The 22,871-nt window shown below is 37.9% G+C and overlaps 1 protein-coding gene across 2 annotated transcripts in view; it reads left to right on the top strand.

Moving 5' to 3' along the window:
- LOC132407361 (formin-binding protein 1) overlaps window positions 1–22,871 on the top strand; it is a 200,087-nt gene that overhangs the window by 56,015 nt on the left and 121,201 nt on the right. For both annotated transcript variants that reach the window (XM_059993732.1, XM_059993733.1), the window contains exons 2-4: window positions 5,439–5,554; window positions 11,349–11,405; window positions 12,916–13,063. In XM_059993732.1, the coding sequence (XP_059849715.1) occupies window positions 5,439–5,554; window positions 11,349–11,405; window positions 12,916–13,063 (321 nt within the window). The remainder of the gene's footprint in view (window positions 1–5,438; window positions 5,555–11,348; window positions 11,406–12,915; window positions 13,064–22,871) is intronic.

Genomic DNA, 22,871 nt, shown 5'->3' on the forward strand with positions numbered 1-22,871 from the left:
ATGAATCTTAGCGTTGTATGTGGTGACATGTATGCACTCTGATGATAAACTTCACTTAGAATATGAATTTTGATTAATTTTCTTGCAGCCATTCACAGTAGAACAGCAATTGAAGCAATGAAAAACTATACAACCAAAGCCTCAGTGAATATTTTGTATTTTTTTTTCTTGCTATAGGACATGCATGTAATCCTGTGCTATAGCTTCACTATTGTTACCTGATTTTTTTGGGTCCTGCTATTACTGCTTCCAGAAACTGTTGTCATTTACAAGTTGAAAGTAAAAACATCAAAGCGCTTAACTGGGAAACCTACAGGTTACATGTTACTCTCAGTGAAAAGGTCCATGTTAGTACAACAACATAGTACTATTTTGACCTTTTTACCACGTTAGTTTTAATTTCACAGCAAATTAGTGAAAGTCATCTTTTTAGTTTTTTTTTGTTTGTGACATCAGTAGTTCATAAATCTTAGATCATCTTAAAATAATGCTCAGGAGCATTGAACTATATACAGACAATAATTGAAAACCATTCAAAAATACCAATAACTTTGTTCTTTTGCATCTATTTTCCTGTAAAAATTGCAGAAGGGCTCCCTGTGCCTAATCTGAGATAGGTTCCCCCCCCCCAACTTCCCCCTCACTATCTTGTTCTGCAGTTTCCTTCCATCAAAGTACCTCCAAGGCATGCTAAGAAAACTGACAACACTTTTGCTACTTTGGTATTGAGCATGAATGTCAATTTCAAGAATTAATGTGAGAATGTCAGCTAAGCACCTGATTTTCTCTGACCACAGGGAAGATTATGCTCTTGCAAGAATATATCTGGAATCTTCCATCCTGTGATTTAGGCTAGCATGGAATGAATTAATGTTACTGAGGCTATAACCCTTGACCTTGCAATATCTGCAACCAGCCAAACATGGAAAGATCAGTTAACTATTTCTTTTTCTTTTAAGTAGTGTGTTTTTAAAGAGACAATTTTGTAAGAAACAAGCATAAGCTTTTTTCTAAGAAGGGTTTTATTTAGTGAGTTATTTCACTTTGTGAAGTGCATTGTTGATGAATAATATGGAAGGTGAATCAAGCAATTGAAGTAATCTTGATAAATCAGCTGAGTAGTTTTGTAAATCCTTTTGAATTATAAAGACAAATCCGCAATGTTCTCAGAAGTGTTGCTTAGTGAGTATTCACCCAAAGGTGAAACCTTCAATGTCTGTTTTACTGTTCTGTATCTTCATTGTTATGATGTACAATTTTCCACTAGATTATTTTAGACTGGCTCTAGTGCCCAATAATCACTTTGAGGAAAGAATGCATCATTTCAATAATGCTTGTTTTGGGTGCTACGACCAGCTCTTGTGCTGCAAAATTTCTCTAGTGCAAGTGCACACATGAGACATGAAGCATGCAGGATATCACTCATGCACTTGACATTCACCTTTAATTACAAGTATTCAGGCAGATAAAGACATCAATAAGCTTACAGTGCTGGTTTTATGCCAGGTCAACAAATTGGACCAGTCACTTCCCTCTCAACATGCATTATTCAGTGATGAATACTAAGTAAAGGGCTCACTATTAGCATTGTGTACTGTGATTATTATCTAGTTAAAAGCTAGTTGCTAGTTAATTTCTTTTCCTGCTGCTGTACTTCTATCTTACTATCTGTTGTTTCACGCTCATTGGGAAGTTTAAAGCAAATATTGAAGAGAGTAAATAGTTTATAATATAGGATGTATCTGCCCAAGACATTTAGAAATAAATTCTGCTTGAATCTTAATGATAAAAAAATGGTTGATTTGCCTGTGTGTCAGTAAGGGGTTGCTATTGAATATCTGCCAACTGCTGCAACCCTGTCTCCAATCTCTTAGTAGGTAAAAGACCACACTGGTAATGATTGCTCTTGTGATGTTGGCTGGAACTTTGGCTCTGATCAGACCAGTGATCGAGATTTGTACACTGTTGCTTAAGCAAGGTCACTTGGGATCTCTAGTTAAAGTAAGAGATCAATTTATTTATTTTTTTGTTTTGAAAGTAAAGCAGATCACATCATCCTCTGGAAGGCAGAGATTTCCCACTTTATATCAAGGAAATATTTTCCTTTTACTAACTTTCAAAAAACCCACTGCACTTTATATGTGAATCCCATAAATGCCATAACCCATACATACTTTTGTCTTTAATAACTTTGAACAACAAGATTATTCCAGTTTGACATAAATATTATTTCAAAAATACATTGCATGTATTTATTGGAATGGTTGGATATGCATATTGTTATTTAAATGGAACTGTAGAGTAAATTTGTATCAGTAAAACTTGTATGTCTGAAGTAAGTTTAACTACATTATAGATTTAAGCCAGTGGTGACAGGAAGAAGTCAAACCCCCCCCCCCCCCCCATCTATGATTGATGCTTGAAGATCCAAGTGCTTCTTAGTTCTGGTGGCTTGCTTTTCTTAAAATAGTGTACAATGTTATTAAAATACTGACTGGGATATGTCCGTGTGTTATTGCTATGCATTGTCAATTTAAAAGCTCACCTTGGTTTTTGTTAAACTTCCAACTGTATATTGAAGTCTCTTCAGATATTTCCAGCTTCCAAAGACAGTCAACTTTTGATTGTATTATTGATATTAAAACCTTAACAAATTTAGCATCAATTTTACAAGAAGTACAAATGGGAGATAAATCCCTTCCAAGTTTAACCCTTCTGGAAGATATTACTGTTTCTTAATGCATATGCTCATGTTTTCTGAGTTTTCTTTGTTTCTCTTAAGTTATGCTTTTAAGAATAATGTTTTAAATGGTGCATCTTGATCTCTTGTCTCCTCTGACCTCAGCCATCCCTCCTGAATCATTTTGTGTATTTAGTTCTCAATGTAATGGACATGTTGTTCGATGTGAAGTTTCTGTAAGTCTGTGGACCATAATTTCCAATCTTTATTTGTTTAACACACTTTTCTCTTTTGTTGTCTGTGGTGAGTAAAAGCATACCATGTAAGGCTATCATTGCATAGAATTCCACAAACTTCCATTTAACATAACTTCTTTCTCTATAATAAATGTCCATGTTATTCCCTGTGGATTTTATTTGTGTATTAGTAATCCATATTTCCCAATACATTTTATAACATTTGAGTACAGTTTGCATAACTGTTAGATTTTTATTCAAAGAAAATTGTACAGTGCTCTTTCTCTTTGTCAGCCAGCATCCTGATTGCAGTTTAAAACCATTTTCTTAAAGCCAAAACTAACAAAAAGAAAAAAAAAGGTTCTGGTTTAGAGCTATACTTTGACTTTAAATGGTGATTGCTCCAGGAAGTATAGCTTAGCCTGCTGCCTGAGATGAGTGCTTTGAAATGTGCTTGAAACCAGAGGATGTGGTTAGGCACTTGTTGCTGCAGTTTTTAATACCAATTGGCCTTGAAGTGAGGTAGAATCATACCACTGAATTCTATGGAACCTAAACAGGTACAGGTACACATGTGAAGCAGATGACTTTTATTTGGCATGTTTTTAATTTGAAGAAAGGATAAAGATTTTGCCTACTCAGTCAATGGTTGATACAAGGATGGGAAGCTGTTGGAGCAATGCAAAGGTAATGCGGTAATTTGTAGAAAAGCGTATGCTGTAAATTGTGGCACATCTCTGTCGGGTCTATGTTGAGTAGATAATTATCATTTTATATTTTTGTGCTATAAAACCTTTTGATAAACAATTTATTGTGTTTATGCATTGAAAATTATGTCTAATGTACAAAGTGAATTATTTAATAATAAGGAAATAGGAAAGATATTTAGTTAGTGCCTTTAATAACCTCAAGACACCAACTGGCACCCTACAGTAAGTGATGTGTAATTATTGTTATAGCAAATATGGTAGAGAGTTTGAACTCATCAGGTTCCTACAAAGAGTAGTTTGGTAATAACCAGATAATTTGTCTGCAGTGTTTTTTGTTGCTTGAGCGCATGTATTGCCCACAAAACTGAGAATAACTGCACACCTTTTGAAATTTACCCATGGGATCTTGACCACTTTGGTTATGCAACACTCCTTCAGTTCTGCACTGGACAAGTTGTCAAGAATTTTGTCCTCTGGTCATGTGACTGGGAGTTAATCTGCAGCCTGCTGACTGCAAGAATGCTTGAACACTTTCATGTTTAAGTTGAAAGTTATTGAGGTTTGCCTCTTATGTACATGCATGCACTCATACTTAATCAATTTAATTTTATTCAGTCAGCAGTTTTCTAATGGAGTATGCTGTTTATAATTAGATACTCATGTGATATCACAAGGAACTCTCAAATGCTTTACAATATGAATGTTTGGCAGAGATTTCCCGTAAGTACTTGTGTATTGTATGGTTGCAAAGTCGGTTATATATGAATAGAGTGTTTAAAAAATACTGTAAGTAACATAAGACACCGGTAGGAATTGGGATGCCATCAGCCCACAACTACTAACAATATGTATTGCTGACCTGGGGGAAGGAAGTGAATGTAGAGTAGTCAGATTTGCAGATGAAACAAAAATAGGTTAGAAGGCAAGTTGCAAAGAAAAGACAATCAGCTTGCAGAGAGATGTTGAAAGCATAAGTGAGTGAGCATGAAGTTGACAAATGAATTGCAATGTGGCCAAAAGTGCAATTATTAATTTTGGGAGAAGAACAAAGTTTTTTTTTCATATGGGGCAAAACTGCAGTAAAAGTTATGGGGGTTCTTGTGCTTGAAACTAGAAAGCTAGCAAACAAGTGCAGCAGGTGTTTAACCTTTATTTCAAAGGGTTTGGAGAATAAAAGTAGGAAAATTTTGCTGCAAGTATACAAGCTATTAGTGAGAACACAGCTGGAGTACTGCAAATATTTTTGGTCACTTAAGTACTTTTAAATAAGAGGCACATTGCTTTTGTGCTATATCATACTATTTTATGTCAAATAAAAGTGCAGAGACATTGTGGTCTTTTTAAAATGAAAGTTCTAACCTTTTGTTAGATCAAAAATGCATGTGGATAAATGAGTATTCCAACTTCTCTTGTATAGTTGCCAGATCCTTGGCTTGATTGCAATGTGGTTTAAATAAAGAAGGAACTCGATTACTAAATGAAGCAACAATTTTGAATTAGAGCCAAAGGCCTTCATCTAGGAGTATGGAAGTTCTTTTGCATTCGATATTCCAGTACTGCATTGGAATGTAATGTGCAATTATGAGAACATTTATGTTCCCAAGCAAATGAGGGAGTATCACTTTTTCATTTCACAGATCTATTTACTCATGAGAAATAAATAATTATTTTCTATCTGTAAATAAAATTAAAAATCAGGCATTACAAGATATAGCCATGTCTGCATGAGAACTGTAATTGAAAATGTGTGGGGAAAACCATGTGAGTCTAAGCAACAGAATAATGATTCTAACTTTACTTTGCTCCCTATAGGATCAGTTTGACAACTTGGAAAAACATATGCAATGGGGGATTGAATTTGTAGAGAGGTACAACAAGTTTGTGAAGGACCGAACAGATATTGAGATCAACTATGCAAAGCAGCTTAGGTGAGTACTGTACTACAATAAGTAACAAATACTTCTGGCTTTTATGTTTTGAATAGAGAATGTTATGCATCAGAAACGTGTAATATATGTGCCTATTAGGAATGTAGTGGAGACTGATTACTTGCCCAATTAGTGAATGATAACATGAATAACATGAAAAATCATCATTCAGTACATTTCAGTACTCACCACGTGTGCCTTGTGTAAAACAAGAACCAAAAAAAAATCATTATGAGTGCTTTGTATTTTTCCATTTCTAAATGGTGGCTGATAATAAGTAAATTCACCTGCATTGTAGTCTTCAGCTTAAAATTAATATTTACCGGTATGGTTTAAAAAAAACATCCCTGTAGCCTCAACTCTGGTTACTCAGTATTTTTTTATTGGACAGTGCTGCAAGTTGTAAGCTTGTGGAAAAAATAGTTGGAACTTAACTATCCTCCATACTGTCAAGTATTCTAACAACGTGCAACTCTTCCTCTCTTCTTTATGCTACATTTCCACAACCACTTTACAAGCTACCATACCACCATACAAATAATGATTCTGCATTACGTTTACTGACTCATGGACTGCATTCCACAGCTTTTCAGCCCTCAAAGAAACAGTTTTTTGCTAACTTTTGTAATTTAACTAAGTTATAATTTTACACATTGCTAATCACTAATTCTTTGGACTAAGTCAATGACAGATTTGAATGATGTGTTTACATCAACCTCTGGCTTTCAGTGTCATTATGAAAAACTGCAGAAGCTTTGCTGCATGAGAATATTTACTTCTTATGTTTACTTGTTATGCTTCTTATTCTGTTTCTAGAAGTGTCCCCAGTTCTGCAGAAACAACATTTGAGTAATTATCCATTTGCTGAATTGGTCTTTTGTGCAAACGCACTCTCCATGTATTTAAATATACTGATCCTAAATTTAGGCACTTCTGCCTCTTTATCTCTCTTCTCCTTTTTCAGAACGCTCATAAAATTTGTATACTTGAAGCATGTGGTCAGCTCATTATCTTTGACTCAATGTCACTTTTGTGTTGGTTTTTGGTAATGTAGCAATTAGGGACATTTTCCTGTATGAAATGCAATATCTACATAGAAATTGTGGTCTTGTTGATCTTTGATCAATGCATGTATTTTACGTAATAATTTAATATCAGGCATGAATATGCCCAGATTATTTATATATATAAAAGACATAGGAGCCAAATCAGGCATTTCAGCCCGTTGAGTTTTCTGTTTATTCGGTACTTTGATGTTATCAGAGGTGTCCTATGGATTATTTAAGATCTAGTCCATTTGATATTTAACTTCTCTTGTCATTGTAGTCTGTCACATCAAATCAATAGAATAGTAATTATGTTTTACACCAATTTGTTTGTTATTTTCTTAAAGAAGGCTTAAATGCTCTGATTTCTGGGGATTCAGTGATGTTAAGTGATTAAATTGATTCAGTGATTCAATGATGAAACCCAATAATCTTATGTTTCTAAAGGTTACAGTGACCATTCTGCCTTCATGCTTCATTTTACTGGTCACATATACAGTCAGTGTCCCTCAGTCAGTTTCAGAGATTTTCTAACTTAATCACCTCCCCAGCTTTTGATAAGGGCTTGGTTTCAGTCACCTTCCTGGTTCATATCAGCATTCTGCCTCAATTTAAGGCAGCAGCCTTTACCCTGTATAAGCCAGTTTCTCTCTGCCCACTTGCCAATTCCAGTGCACACAGCAATGAATCTGCTCTAATATTACAGTATAATATAACTAGGAGCTCCTGTTTCCAATGGAAGAAAATCTTTGATGCAGAATGCTATGTAGAATGCTCAACATAGGGTCAGTAGCAGCATTGAGAGGAAAGAACCTGGTCTCAAATATTACCAGTCAAATCCTCGTAAGAGGAAATTGACATTTATACAGGCTGGTACAAACTGCATGTCACTGAAAACAGTGAGAGCAAATGTAAAATACTAGCAATTGATACTTATGTTATTCCAAAGCAACTGTGTTGGTCTATGGTTACTGGATTTATTGAGTATGCCCACAAGAAAAAGAATCTCATGGTTGTAAATGGTGACACACATGTACTTTGATAATAAATTTAGTCTGAATTTTTGAGTCTAGGCAGTAAATCCATAGAACACTAATAAATAAAAATAATTCCCAGTAACTGGCATCAAGTCATATGCTCTTCATATTTGTAAGATACTTTTATGCTTACATGTCCCTCTTAATTAGTGAATTTAGAATTAAGTATATAAGTATATAAGATAAATACAGTCCATCTAATTATGGCCATTTGGTCCACTCTTTGGCAAAGAGATGGAAAGTGACTGACATTGCAAATGCTCAGTGATCATCCCTCACTCATACCTAGTTTGGGTCTCGCCCTTACCACTCAACTCTAAACCTCATTGCAGTCCAAACATGAGCCAAAAAGATCTTAAATAGGCATCTTTCTCGGGGGAGATATAAAAAGTCTCAAATTGTTTGATTATCTATATAGACTGGATTTGCTTACACTTGGTAACCTTGATTAGGTTATAACAGAATACTGTAGGTTGCTGCTGGCATCTCTACTCTCATGATGCCCTAGCATTTGGAGGAGATAGCTGAATATAGCCAACCACTGCAAACCGTATGATGATTGATGTCACTTATGCGGAATTTTGCTGTGTATTCAAAGTCTGCATACACTGATGACTTTGAACACTGGCATGGAGTTCTACAGCAGGGGAACAAGCCTGTTGTCCCAACTCGTCCAAGGTGAATGAGGTGAAAATGTGTGATTATAACCCACCTCTAACACTTCCTCTGGAAGCTTGTATACCCATCATCCTCTGTGTGGGAAAACTTACCACTCACTTTAGTTTTTTTTCCTGCTTATCTTATTCTGTCCAGTGGTTTTAGACTTCCCATTCCGGGAAAACAGACTGAGTATCCACCTTAGCTATGCCTCTCATGATTTTATAAAGTCGATATATGGCTTCTATTGTTTCACTGGCATATTCCTTAACTGGATAATCGAGACTGTTGATGTAGGTAAAATAAATCCTAACCTTGGCCACTGGTGGTGATTCCAAAGAGTCTGGTTTTTTTTCAGGTTGATATGTTCTCTTTTGCCCTTTACAGTTAGACATCGCTTCCAACCACCCATCAGAAAGTTTTGATCCTCTCTCCAGTCATCTGCACTCCACCCCTTTATCCTTTTTGCTCTCTTCCACAAATGTCTGTTGCACATTGGTTATTTCTTCATCCTATTGGGCATGGTCTTTCATTGATTCGATTGTGTTTCTTGGATTTACTGTGAGTGCCCACAAGAAAATGAACCTCAGGGTTGTATATGGTGACTTAAGTATACTTCAATAATAAATTTACTTTGAACTTTGAACTTTTGAAATATCCACCCTAAAAATAAATTTAAGTTGTTGCCTTAATCAGAATTTATCTTTAAAACTGGATCACTGATTTTTTTTTTGTCTATTAATGACTTGTGAAAGACGTGAAATAAAATATGGGTTAATTTTTATTTCTTTATTAATGTCTTCCCTGTGTGGAATGCACTCATGACCAGGGAATTTACTCATTATTCAAGATAATTACTTTAAAGCTAGTTAACCTGGGATACAGAAGAACATGCTTTAATTAGGATCGAAAAATTAAAGTTATGATTTTTTTAGAAACTCAAATTTAATTACTATTTAATAAATTAAACTTGACATATGTTATCATATTTACTGAATTCATGATGTGTTTAGTTAGCATTCTGTAGTTAGGATTCTGTAGAAAATGTGTGTTTGATAACAGCATGGGCACATTATATCAATGACAATATCATTTTACTTTCTAATTAAATAAGTCTTACTGATATTCAAATTAATTAAGGAAAATAATTTCTTAATGAGACTAAAAAATCTGGGTTCTGTAAGACACCAAACCAGTGATTGTCCTATAACTTAATTATTTTGGGGTACTTCTATTCATTCTTGTGTTACTTAACGTACATTGTTGTTGGCATTACTTTCTAGATTCAATTCTATGCCAATAATGTTGGACAAGTTTGTCGCTCCACTGTGTTACATTCAATTATTCTAGTCTGCCTTGCCTTCTTAACCTTTGATACCGCTACCTAATTAAAAAAGATGTTTCTCAGTTGTTTTGAGTATCCACAGGTATTTACTAGAGAAAATCTAGATTGCTTACTTTTTTTGTGGGAAGCAGGGTTTCTTGAGTTTTTGTTCTAAATTGCTCTCTTCTGCTTTTAATAGTTTTCCTATTCTGAAATAATGGTTAATCCATCTGCCTTATAAATATCTTCAAATTACATCATTCCTTAATTTTCTGTATTCAAAGATTATCCATGTCTCAGTTAATTTACTATTTAATATATTCATGATGAAATACTTTCCAAGGTGTTTTCCAGATAGGCAAAAATTGTTTATTTACTAACTTTCTCTTCCTCTGATTCTGGTTTTTCAGATTAAGAAGATAATCTAGTAACACACACAAAATGCTGGTGGAACGCAACAGGCCGGGCAGCATCTTTAGGAAGAAGTACAGTCGACGTCTCGGCCTGAAGCGTCAACAGTGCTTCTCCCTATAGATGCTGCCTGGCCTGCTGCGTTCCACGAGTATTTTGTGTGTGCTGCTTGAATTTCCAGCATCTACAGATTTCCTCGTGTTTGAGATAACTTAGTATATTTTTCTTGGGTTTCTGCATTAAATCCATTTTGCTATAGTTCTGCCCACTCTCTTGTATGTTCCAATGCTGTTTCTTGTTCCTGTCTACTTTTCCTCCAAACTTACTGTCAGCATGATAGATCACTCTATTTTATTGAAGTTCAAAATAAATATGAGACACTGTCGAAAGTGCAGATGGTTGAATCTGGAGCAACAAACAATCTGCTAGAGGAAATCAGTGGGTGGAGGAGCATCTGTGGGATGGGGAGAGGAGGAAGGAAGAGCTGACGTTTCCTTTGGAATCCCTGACTTGGGACTGAATGTGGAGAAGGAAGATGGCCAGCAGAGGGGAGAGAGGAATGGCCTGAGACTGATTGGTGAATAGGGATGGGTGAAACATAATGGACAGATGCAGCCAGGTTGGTGAAGGAGAGAGTACTTCACCCTCTGAATCCTGGATTCATCAGTGTTACAGTAATTTCAACATCTAATTACCCTTTTTATTGATACCTATGTTATGGCCCCATAATGGGATGGCAGATTTTAATTGTGGCTACATTGATGGCAGTGCTATCCACAAAACCCAGCATTCATATTCCAGTGGGTAAAATTCTTAAACAAGATCACAATAATTTATATTTAGTTAACTTAGTGACTAGCAAAATCAGGGCAATTTTATTTTAACTCTGTAGTTCACTGTCAGGAATAGATAAAATTTAGTCATGTTAAAATGGATAGTGTTCTGTCATGTTTATCCTTTCACACAAGGATCTTAATATCAAAGGTTATTGAACTTTGCTGAAGTACTATTTTAAAAAAGCATTAGATGACTCAATTTTTATGGAATGCTTTCTCAGGCTCCCTACTTTCCAAAGGTCATTATCAACTCTCACCAATGTGACCAGATTCACCAGTGATTCTTTTTCCTAGAAATTCAAAAATAAAGTTTTGAGAAATATTGTGGATGCTCTTGAGAACTAATATGTATAGCTAATTAGAGGAAATAAAGGTTAAGTAGCCAATAATGAGATATTTTACGAAGTTGTTTTCCAATTCCTTTGCTCTGCCTGCCAGAAATCTTGTTTTGAGCTAAAGTTCCTCATTTTTATTTTTTTTCAGGAACCTTTCAAAGAAATATCAGCCAAAAAAGAATTCCAGAGAAGAGGAGGAACAAAAGTGAGTGCTCCTTTCAAATCCCCAATTATCAGTACAATCAAACACAACTTCAGATGCAGTAAAAGCATCCAGATACATCCTGTGTTATCCTTGGTTCTACTTTAACTTTGCAAGCTGTTAAGATTAGATCTGCTTTATATGTATCATGTACATTTAAACATCTAAACATACAGTGGAATGTGGTGTTTTGCAACAACACAATCCAGTGCTTGGGGAAGCCCGCAAGTATTAACACGCTGCCAGCACTGACACAGCATGCCCACGGTGTAAAATCTTTATGTTACGTCTCCATCTAAATGTGCAATCATAGTAATTTAGAATAACTTATAATAAATAGAACAGTCAATGCAACATAAATCAGTGTGAGTTAATCAGTCTGATGGCCTGGTGAAAGAAGCTGTCCTGGAGCCTGTTGGTCCTGGCTTTTACTGGAAGTTGTGTTTGTTGATTTGTGTTTTAGGACTGTTCCGCAGGAAATACTTGTGTTTGCCCCAGTGCACAGAAAGAAACATTGCTGAGAAAGTATGTCTCAGAAAAGGTAGCTAAGTGAATGTTGGCCTGCTAATACTTATGCAGTGAAGAACAATTTTAACCATCAGCCTCAATTATTCATGGAAACACAGTTATGTCAGTTCTTAGCTGAAGGAAAAATTAAACTTTAAGAATTACTTTGATGATAAGGTTTTGTTCCTCTGTGTCTAAGATAGGGAGAATATGGATTTACTTTTGATCCCTTTTCCACCTCTTTGTCAGAGGCCTACTTTTGGTTTTGAATTCCAGTTATGATGGATCTGAGCTGCAAACAATTAACAGCATAATATTAAACCTCCTAGTAAGTGGATTAGATGTTCAATAACTAACAGTACTATTTCAAACTTGATCAGTCAAGTCTCGCTCACTGCTAACATTCCTGTTAAATCGTAATGAAGGCTGGGGTTAATAATTTTTAAAACACTTTAGAGAAAAGTACAGAGAAAACAAAGAAAACCATTAAAGGCAATTTAAAAGTGCTACAGCACAGCTTATTCCATTAAATTGACATCAGTGCCTATGTTTCAAAATTGCAGCTTTCTTCTGAGAAGCTGCTGATATGCCTAATATTAGGGAAATCCTTTATTTCTCCTTTTGTAAAAACAATACTTCTTATTTTTGTTTTGTTGAATGAAGTTGATGATAGTATGGCATAGTTAATTGAGTGATGGGCAGCACTGTAAATTAATGTTCAGTTGTCAAGCATGTTCAACTTTAGTTCTGCTTCAATTCCAGTATTGAGTGACATGTTGCCTGATGATATGAATTGCTAAATGCATTTGGAGGAAGTTGTGCAATATTCATAACATAATTTTAGGATATTTGGAAGCCTGGTGTGTTCAATCACAAACTTGTGATAAATTTTGAACTACCTTTACTGTAAGGTTTTCCTTATCCTAATCCTGGATTTCAAGATTTAAAAGATTAGGAATAAATTTATTTAGATTGAACAACTAAAATATAACTGAATATATTTCAGATTCACATCCTGCCGAGCATTTCAGACTCTTCTGAATGAAATGAATGATTATGCAGGCCAGCATGAAGTTATTGCTGAGAACATGAGCGGACTAATATTTGCAGAGCTGGCACGCTATATCCAGGAGCTCAAGCAAGAGAGGAAAATGGTAAATCATTTTACAATTATTGACAATTTGTGAGGTTTTTGCCTCTGATTTCAGTTGTTTTTTGAACAACTGTTAATTCAGATATATATGTTTTTAGAAATAATTTCTGTAGAAAGAAAACTTATTCTAAATTGGTGAAAGTTTGTTGTGAATTAAGTTTGTTGTGGGTAATTCTCTTTATGGCTTTAATACAGAGAATAAATTTTAAACTGCAAGTTTCAGCAATGTATTCATAAATCAGCTTTTCTTTTTAATGTGAAGCTTTTGCTCATTGATACTCGAGAACAAAATGCTCCTTTTTGTACTTGCTTTTTCATCATACAGTACTGTGCAAACTGGCTGGTATCAGCGCTGGACTTTGGGGCAAAAGGTTCAGAGTTCGAATCCAGCTGGCTTCCTGGCCAGAACACGGAACTCAGAACACGAACGCGTCCCTGCCGGGTTGAGAAAAAAAAACCTGGAGAGGGATGGGCTCCACCAGATTTCAGTTGCCCAAGACACACTGTACGATGAGCAATCACCAAAAAGAACGGTGCAAAAAGCTTGTCATGACAGCAGCCCGACGACTCCACCAGGAATTAAGGGGTTAAGGGCATCCGACAAAGGGTCTTGGCCCAAAATGTCACCTGTACTTCTTCCTATAGATGCTGCCTGGGCTGCTGCATTCCACCAGCATTATTTTGTGTGTGTTGCAGGTTTATAGAGTTGATTGACATTTACAAAAATGCATTGCAGATTTGAAATGGGAAAATGTATTATTTTTCTGAATTGAGGATGGGATGAGTTTTAAGTTTATGCCCATTCAACTGAAATTTATTTTTTGTACAAGGAGGTGGATTACCCTAAACAGAAATTATGAGCACTGCTTTACTGAAAGTCTCTCTAGATTATTAACTCGTTAACAGGTTGCTAATTCATTAACGTGTCTCAGTTTGAAGATGATCTAATGTTTCAAAAATTTAGATGCATTTATTTGGATCTATAGATTCTACACCTGCACATTTTTCATAATTGTATTGGGACACCTGAGGATATGGCAATGAAGTTCCAAAGCAACAGCCAGATTGACTGAATGGTGAAAAATGCAGGCAAATGGGACGAGCTCAGAAAGATGTACACATCTGAGTTGGCTGAGGGACCTATTTTCATGCAGTATGACTTGATGACGTAATTGAACAAAAAGGGACTGTGGCAGCCCTAAGAATGGCTAAGTAGCAGGAAGTGAAAGGCTTTTTTTTAGGACTTCGAGGGTAGTGTTTAGTGGTTTCTATTAGGATATGTGATATAGCTACAGTTATTTTAAATTAAGAACTTGGTCTTCAGTGTGCAAGATGCATTTTCCTCATTTGTAAGAGAGCTGTGAACAGCATAGCTTTAAACTTAAAGGATATATGGACAGGTTGATGAAATGGATTGATAATGTGGCAGAAAAATTCATGCTGGAAAGTGTCAAATTTTCAATTTTGGTGGGAAGAATTAAAGCGATAATATTAAACCTGGGCACAGTTATGTAAGGGGTCCACGAACCAAGAAATTTGGGGATATGATACCTTTTTAAATGTTTATGGGTTCCTGGCATAGTGCACAGGAAGCAAGGAAGTCATAAACCTTTCTAAAGTTCAAAGTTAAAAGTAAATTTATTACAAATAACACACACAAAATGCTGGTGGAACACAGCAGGCCAGGCAGCATCTATAAAGAGAAGCACTGTCGACGTTTCGGGCCGAGACCCTTAAATTTATTATCTTGTCAGTTATATACAACCTGAGATTAATTTTCTTGCGGGCATATTCAATTACCATAATAGAATCAGTGAAAGACCACACCAACCACTGTGCAAGTACAATAAGAAAATACTAATAATTTCAAGCATATACAATTCTGTTAAGTACACACCATGAAACTTAAATGAAATCACAACCCAGAAAAAATGAAGAAATTATCCCTAAAGAAAGAAATTGGAAGAGCATGACCCTCCATGGAAGATATCCCCGTGATCTGAAGAGACTAGATGTTGACAAGGAAGCATCAAGTGTCTGGCTCAGAGTTGGTGATCTCTTCTAAGAAGCAGAGGGGTTCCTTGTAGCAACATAAGACCAGGTGGCTAACACAAAAAGGATCAAAAATACATAATAAAAGACAAATTCAAGATGATAAATGCAGAAAATGGCAAGGGAAATCAGAAACAATCCAACACATTATAGGATCCTGCAGGAGTTTAACTCAAACTGATTACTTCCATAGGCACAATCAAGTAGCAAATAACATTCACCAGAATTGTGCTTTAAAATACAGACTCATAACACTTTACTATAAATGCAAGCCTGATTCAGTTTTAGAGTCAGAGTCCCAAAACTTATATTACTACCTATCTATTTCATAGACAGGACGATCCATAATATTACAGGATAAAGAAGCAAGAACTACTTACTTAATAGACATAACTATTCTAAGCACACATCATATACAGAAATCAATAGTGAAAAATGCCAGAAATATGCTGAATTAAAAGAGGAAGTTGAAAGACTATAGAACATGAACAGGCTATACATTGTCCCAATAGTCACTACACAATGGCATTAAACATTTAGACCTACACAGCAATATTTACGTAAATCTCCCAGAAAGAATGTTAGACACCTCTAGAACAATCTGAAAGTTCGTAGCACTTGAGAAATGAGTGCACTTGGCTATGTCCATACCAGCTTGAGCTGAGAAAAGATATAAAAATTAATAATAATAATAAAAAATCAGGAGCATGAGACAAGAGTCCTTGAAAGTGAGTGCATAGGTTGTGGGAGCAGTTCAGTGACGGGCAAATGAAGTTGAGTGAAGTTCTCCTCTCTGGTTCAAGAGCCTGATAGTTGAGGAGTAATAACTGCTTCTGAACCTGGTGGTGTGAGTCCTGAGGCTCCTGTACCACTTTCCTGATGGCAGCAGCAAGAAGAGAGCATGACTTAGATGCTGGGGGTCCCTAATGATGGATGCTGCTTTCCTGTGACAGCCCTCCAAGTTGATGTGCTGGTTGGTGGGAGGACTGGACCGTATCAACTACTTTTTGTCGGATTTTCCGTTCAAGGGCATCGGTGTTTCCATACCAGGCTTTGACGCAACCAGTCAATATACTCTCCACCACACATCTATAGAAATTTGTCAAAGTTTTCGATGTCATGCCAAATCTTCACAAACTTCTAAGAAAGTACAATATTTTCTAAAACAATGGTTTAATCACAGCAGTACTCTTAGCAATTTCTGGGTGCCACAATTGGTCAAAATATGAAAGGAAAAGTTGCCAGAAGATAGAGAGTCTGGTCAAGGCGTGATATACAAATAGAGACAATGTATATTATCAGTTTGAGTGGAGTAAATGGTGGAAAGTAAAGTTTGGGTAACTCCATTCTGCTTTGGATATTATTGTGTGTCACAAACATAGTATGATAATTTTGTATGTTTCTTTGGCATTTAGTGCATCACAATAGATTTCCAGCATCTACAGAATCTCTTGTGTTTATGATCATCGGGCAGTGGGCCTCACTCACAGATAGAAGTTTCTTTTAAACAAAAGAGCTGGAGATCGATAGTCCAATGCATCAGTATTGGCATGAGTGAGTAGACTATGAAGGAGGATGACAAAAGAGCATCTTGCCAAGTGTAGAGATCAGGAACGACATGGAATAATGCTCCTGGCATTACTGCTGGTTGTGTGGATGGCACAGGAGTTGCTGGCGGAGGCAGAAATATCAGGAGCATTGTGTATTTGTAATTAGTTAGAATCAGAATCACTGCTGCATAGAAGAAAGCTGTTTGTGCCACCAACAGACGACACCTATCACTGAACTGTTCCCACAACATACATAATCACTTTCAAGGACTCCTCAACTCACGTTCTCAATATTTATTGCTTATTTATTTATTTGTTTCTCTTTTGTATTTGCACTGTTTGTTGTCTTTTGCATATCATTGTTTTCTTTCGTCTATCCTGATGGGTGTGGTCTTTCATCTGATTCTTATGGTTCTTGGATTTATTACTGAGTATGCCCACAAGAAAATGAATCTTAGGGCTGTATATGGTGCAATGTACTTTGATAATAAATTTATTTTGAACTTTTGACAGTACCAGCCCTTTGTAGAGCAATCCAGCCAGTTGCATTCCCTAAATCTTTTGCCATTATTCTGTCAATTATTTTTCTTTAAGGGCTAATGCAATTTACCTTTAAATCTCTCAATGAATTTTTCCATTAACGTATAAAATAAAATTGCACCTGTTTATCTTTAATTTTCCCTGCATATATTCCAAAGAAGCGTTTTTGGATTTTTTGTGTGTGTGTCAGTAGCGCTACACTAAAGCAGGTTATTGGTACTGTAAATGTTGTATTCATTTTGGTTTTGAAGCTGTCATTGAAAACCAAATACATAATTAATTTCCACCTCCAGCTACGAACTGTGCGCAGACTTCTTTCAAGCCAGAAGGAATTAATCAGTACCTCCAAAAGCTGAGTGGGAAAAGGCATTTCCTACTGAGCCAAAAGGTCCCATTTTGAACCTGGTCTGTGCTGAATTAGCAAATTGTTACTTGGGCAACAATGAGCTGCTGCATTTGAACTCGGTCTCTCTCACACAGGGAGGGAAAGATAAACTGAAATTCTTTGTCTGCATTTCCAATGGTATGCACCTCATCATACAAAAACACTTTAGTGTCCTTTGATGTGGAATGAGTGGAATTATTTTTAATAAGGATATTCAAGACTCCACATGGAGTGTGTGTAGAATCTGTGTCATAGAGTTTCTAAGAGTGACCATTGCTTACAATGTTTAATTTTACAATGTTTAATTACGTAACCACTGTTAATGAGGAGCTAATGGGTGTTGTTGACAAGTATTTGAGAGCATCACATCAGTTACTCTTACAATGTTTAATTTATATTCTATTGTTTAAGTGTTTTCCATTGGTAAACACTTCAACAATTTTCCTCCCCTATTTTCTCAAGTTGTCTATTGAAGACAGTAATTCTATCTGAATTGTTGTACTAATGCATTTTTGTCTTAAGTATTTACATGTAACCACTGTTAATGAGGAGCTAATGGGTGTTGTTGACAAGTATTTGAGAGCATCACATCAGTTACTCTTTAATCTGCAGATAGGCGCATTGCAGCATACTAGGAACCTTCAACCAAATTTATCTTTGTATGATCAAGTACTGAATTTTAGTAAAATAGGTAACTTAATTAATAACATAAAGTTACTGAAAGATTTTTTAACTTATCCATAATTTTCTAAAATTTTATTTGTTTTAATTGAGATTGCTAAAATGTTTTATGTTTCAGACTTTACAATTGCATTTAAATATTATTTTTGAAAATGCTATCACAAACAAGAGAAAATCTGCAGATGCTGGACATCCAAGCAACACACACAAAATGCTGGAGGAACTCAGCAGGCCAGACAGCATCTAGGAAAAGAGTATAGTTGACTTTTTGGGCCGAAACCCTACAGCGGGACTGGAGAAAAGGCTGAGGAGTAGATTATAAAGTGGGGTGAGGGGAGAGAGAAACACAAGGTGACTGGTGAAACCTGGCGGGGGAAGGATGATGTAAAGAGCTGGGAAGTTGATTGGTCAAAGAGACAGAGGCCATGGAAGAAAGAAAAAGAGGTGGGGGAGCACCAGAGGGAGGTGATGGGTGGGCAGGAGATGAGGTGAGAGAGGGAAAAGGGGATGGGAAATGGTGAGGGAGGGTGGGGGCATTACTGGAAGTTTGAGAAGTCAATGTTCATGCCATCAGATTGGCGTAAAGCGGAAAGTAGGGGGGAGGGAAAGATGTGCTTAGTGGTGGGATCCTGTTGGAGGTGGCGGAAGTTTTGGAGAATTATGTCCACCCTCAAAGCACATCTTTCACTCACCCCCTTCCGCACTTCTGCTTTCTGCCGGGGTTGCTCCCTACCAAACTCTCTTGTCCACTCGCCCCTCCCCACTGACCTCCCTCCTGGCTGGCAGTTATCCTTGCAAGCGAAACAAGTGCTGCACCTCCTCCCTCACTACCATTCAGGGCCTAAACAGCCCTTCCAGGTGAGGCAACACTTCACCTGTAAGTCTGTTGAGGTCATTTACTGTGTCCAGTGCTCCCTGTATGGCCTCCTGTACATCAGTGAGACCTGATGTAGATTGGGAGACAGCTTTGCCGAGCACCTATGCTCCGTCAGCCAGAAAAAGCAGGATCTCCCAGTAGCCACCCATTTTAATTCCACTTCCCATTCCCATTCCGATATGTCCATCCATGGCCTCCTCCACAGTTGTGTTGAGGCCCCACTTAGATTGGAGGAACAGTCCCTTGTATTCTGTTTGGCTAGCCTCCAACCTGATGGCATTAACATTGATTTCTCAAACTTCTGATAATGCCCCCCACATCCCTTCCTTTACCATTTCCTATCCCATTTTCCCTCTCACCTTATCTCCTTGCCGGCTACGCCTCCCTCTGGTGCTCTTCCCCCCTTCTTTCATCCTTCCTCCTCCAAGTTTCACCTATCACCTTGTGTTTCTTGCCCAGGCTCCCCTCGCCCAGCTTTTAAATCTACTCCTCAGCTTTTTTCTCCAGTACTGCCAAAGAGCTTAGGCCCGAAATGTCAACTGTACTCTTTTCCTAGATGCTGCCTGGCCTGCTGAATTCCTCCAGCATTTTGTGTCTGTGATGTTTTGAAAATGCTATGCTGCTAAATCTTCATTTTTAGATTGAACTGTAATGTTAGCTTGAAATTTGATCTTTTGAACTGGATCAGGATGGAATCTCATATTTGCTCAGGGTGAGAGAAGAGAGGCAAAAGAGCTGTGTGGGTAATGGAACAGACTGATTGAGAACCTCGTCAACTTTGGTGGAGGAAAAGTACCTGTTAAGGAAAGGGACGTACTGATGTGGAAAATGTTTTGCATGTGCTGATAATGATGAAGCTAGAGAAACAGGACAAATATAAAGAAGTAGGGTGGGAAGAGGTGTACTTGAGATAGCTTAGGGAGTCTGTAAAATTGCAGTAGATTTTACACTGGAAAAACTAAATGCAGATTGGTAATAGTTTTACAGAACACCTTTGCTCAATCCATAGGGTGAACCTGAGTAAGAGACATAGAACAATACAACACTGATACGGGTCCTTTGGCTCACCCAGCCAGTTGCAATTTCTTTCATTCAAACCATATCCCTCTAGCCCTGCCCTTCTATGTACCTACTCAAATACATCTTATTGTATCTGCTTTAACCACTCTTTCTGGCAGCTCTTTCCATCTACTAATCACCCTTTGTGTGAAAATGTTGCATCTCAGGTCCTTTTTGTATCTTACCCTCTCACCCTAAATTTACGCACCCTAATTTTGCTCTTCACATCCCTGGGGAAAAGATTGTTACCATTCACCTTAATTTGTGCCTCTCATAATTATAAACATTTCTGAAAGGACACCCCTCATTCACCTAGGTATCAAGGTATAAAGATTTAGGCAACACGGACAAAAATGCTGGAGGAACTCAGCAGGCCAGGCAGCATCTATGGAAAAGAGCACAGTCGACGTTTCAGGCCAACACCCTTCAGCAGGACTGGAGGAAAATAAAGATGAGGAGTCAGAGTTAGAAGGTGTGGATAGGGGCGAAAGAAACACAAGATGATAGGTGAAACTGGGAGGGGGAGGGGAAGTAAAGAGGTGGGAAGTTGATTGGTGAAAGAGATACATGGCTGGAGAAGGGGGAATCTTAATAGGAGAGGACAGAAATCCATGGAGGAGAGGAAGAAGGGGGAGAAGCACTAGAGAGAGGCGATGGGCAGGCAAGGAAATAAGGTGAGGGGGGGAAAGGGGATAGAGAATGGTGAAGGAGGGAGGGGGGGTGGCATTACTGGAAGTTTGACAAATCGATGTTCGTGCAATCAGGTTGGAGGCTACCCAGATGGAATATAAGGTTTTGCTCCTCCAACCTGAGTGTGGCCTCATCGCGATAGTAGAGGAGCCATGGGCTGACATGTCGTAAAGGGAAGTGGAAGTAAAATGGGTGGCTGCTGGGACATCCCGCTTTTTCTGGCAGATGGAGCGTTGGCGAAGCTTCTCCCAATCTACATCAGGTCTCACCGATATACAAGCCCGTGGTAGGGAAGGAGGAGGTGTAGGGGCAGGGGTAGCATTTATTCCCTTTGCAACGATAAGTGAAGGAGGAAGATCATTGGTGAAGGACGAGTGAAGAAGGGAATCACGTATGGAGCGATCCCTCGCAACGCAGAAAATGGGGGGGATGGAAAGATGTGCTTGGTGGTGGGATCCTGTTGGAGATGGCAGAAGTTACAGAGAATTATGTGCTGGACGCAGGGGCTGGTGGAGTGGTAGGTGAGGACAAGAGGATGTCCCTGGTGGGGTAGCGGGAGGATGGGGTGAAGGCAGACGTGTGCAAAATAGAAGAAATGCGGTTGAGGGCAGCATTGATGGTGGAGGAAGGGAAGCCCCTTTCTTTGGAGAAGGACATCTCGTTTGTTCTAGAATCAAAAGCCTCGTTCTGAGCGCAGATGCAATGGAGATAGAGGAATTGAGATAAGGGGGTGGTATTTTTACAAGTAGCAGGGTGGGACTAGGTATAGTCTAGGTAGCTGTGAGAGTCAGTGGGTTTGTAATAGACATCAATGGATAAGCTGTCTCCAGAGATAGAGACAGAGAGATCGAGAAAGGGGAGGGAGATATCAGGAATGGATTAGGTAAATTTGAGGGTAGGGTGGAAGTTGGAGGCAAAATTGATGAAGCAGCACCAATGCAGTTGTTGATGTAGTATAGGAAGAGTGGGGGAGTGGCACCAGTGTAGGCTTGGGACAGACAAAAAGGCAGGCATAGCTGGAACCCATGGGAGTGCCCATGACTACACCTTTTTTGAAGGAAGTAGGAAGAGCCAAAGGAGAAATTTCTGCTAGATGGTGGTGGTGGCAGGGACCTGGTTGGCTCTGGTGTTCAGAAAGAAACAGAAAGTTTTGAGGCCTTCCTGGTAGGGGCCAGATAAAGATCTAGCCTTTCACTTAAGGCCTCTAGTCCTAGAAATAACCTTAAATCTGTTTATACTCTTTCTAGTTTAACCACATCTTTCCTACAACAGGTTGACCAAAACTATGCATAGTATTCCAAGTGCAACCGTAGCAACTACCTATACATTTGCAACGTAATGTGCCAACTCCTATACTCAATGGCCTGACTGAAGGCTGGCATGCTAAATGCCTTTTTCACCACTCTGTCTACCTGTGATGCTGCTTTCACAAAGTATAGACCTGTACTCCTACATTCCTCTCCCTAGAGTTCTACTATTCATAGTAGCTGTTGCTATGAGTTTAATTTTCCACCACACTGTGAGTGTGCCCTTTTTACCTTCTGAACTCATGCACTGTCACAATGAAGCCTGACATAAACTTCTGACTTCTTCCCATTTGTCACAGTAGAGTCTCGGGGGGGCTTAAACAACGATCTCAGATAACCAGTCTTCTTGAATATATCAGAATTTGTAACTTGAACTCAATTTTTCTTTCTTCTTTGCTGCTGATTCAGCTCCTCGATAATTCATTTTCCATTGTGTCGATTCTTAGCAACTGCTAAGTACTTAACCTCATGTTCTGCATTCTTTTCTCTCGTGCTGCCATTCAGTTCCTTTTATTTATGCTTCCTCCAGACAGACGAATTGTGAATAACCAGCTTACGTCAGCCTTTCTTGGCTGAGACAAACACTTTCTGACATTTATTCTGTCTTGGTCTGGACCTTAAGACAGACACATACCCCTCCCCAACCCCATTTCTCCTACTGTTCGTTC

This window comes from Hypanus sabinus, chromosome 18 (genome assembly GCF_030144855.1).
Source record: "Hypanus sabinus isolate sHypSab1 chromosome 18, sHypSab1.hap1, whole genome shotgun sequence".
NCBI lineage: Eukaryota > Metazoa > Chordata > Chondrichthyes > Myliobatiformes > Dasyatidae > Hypanus > Hypanus sabinus.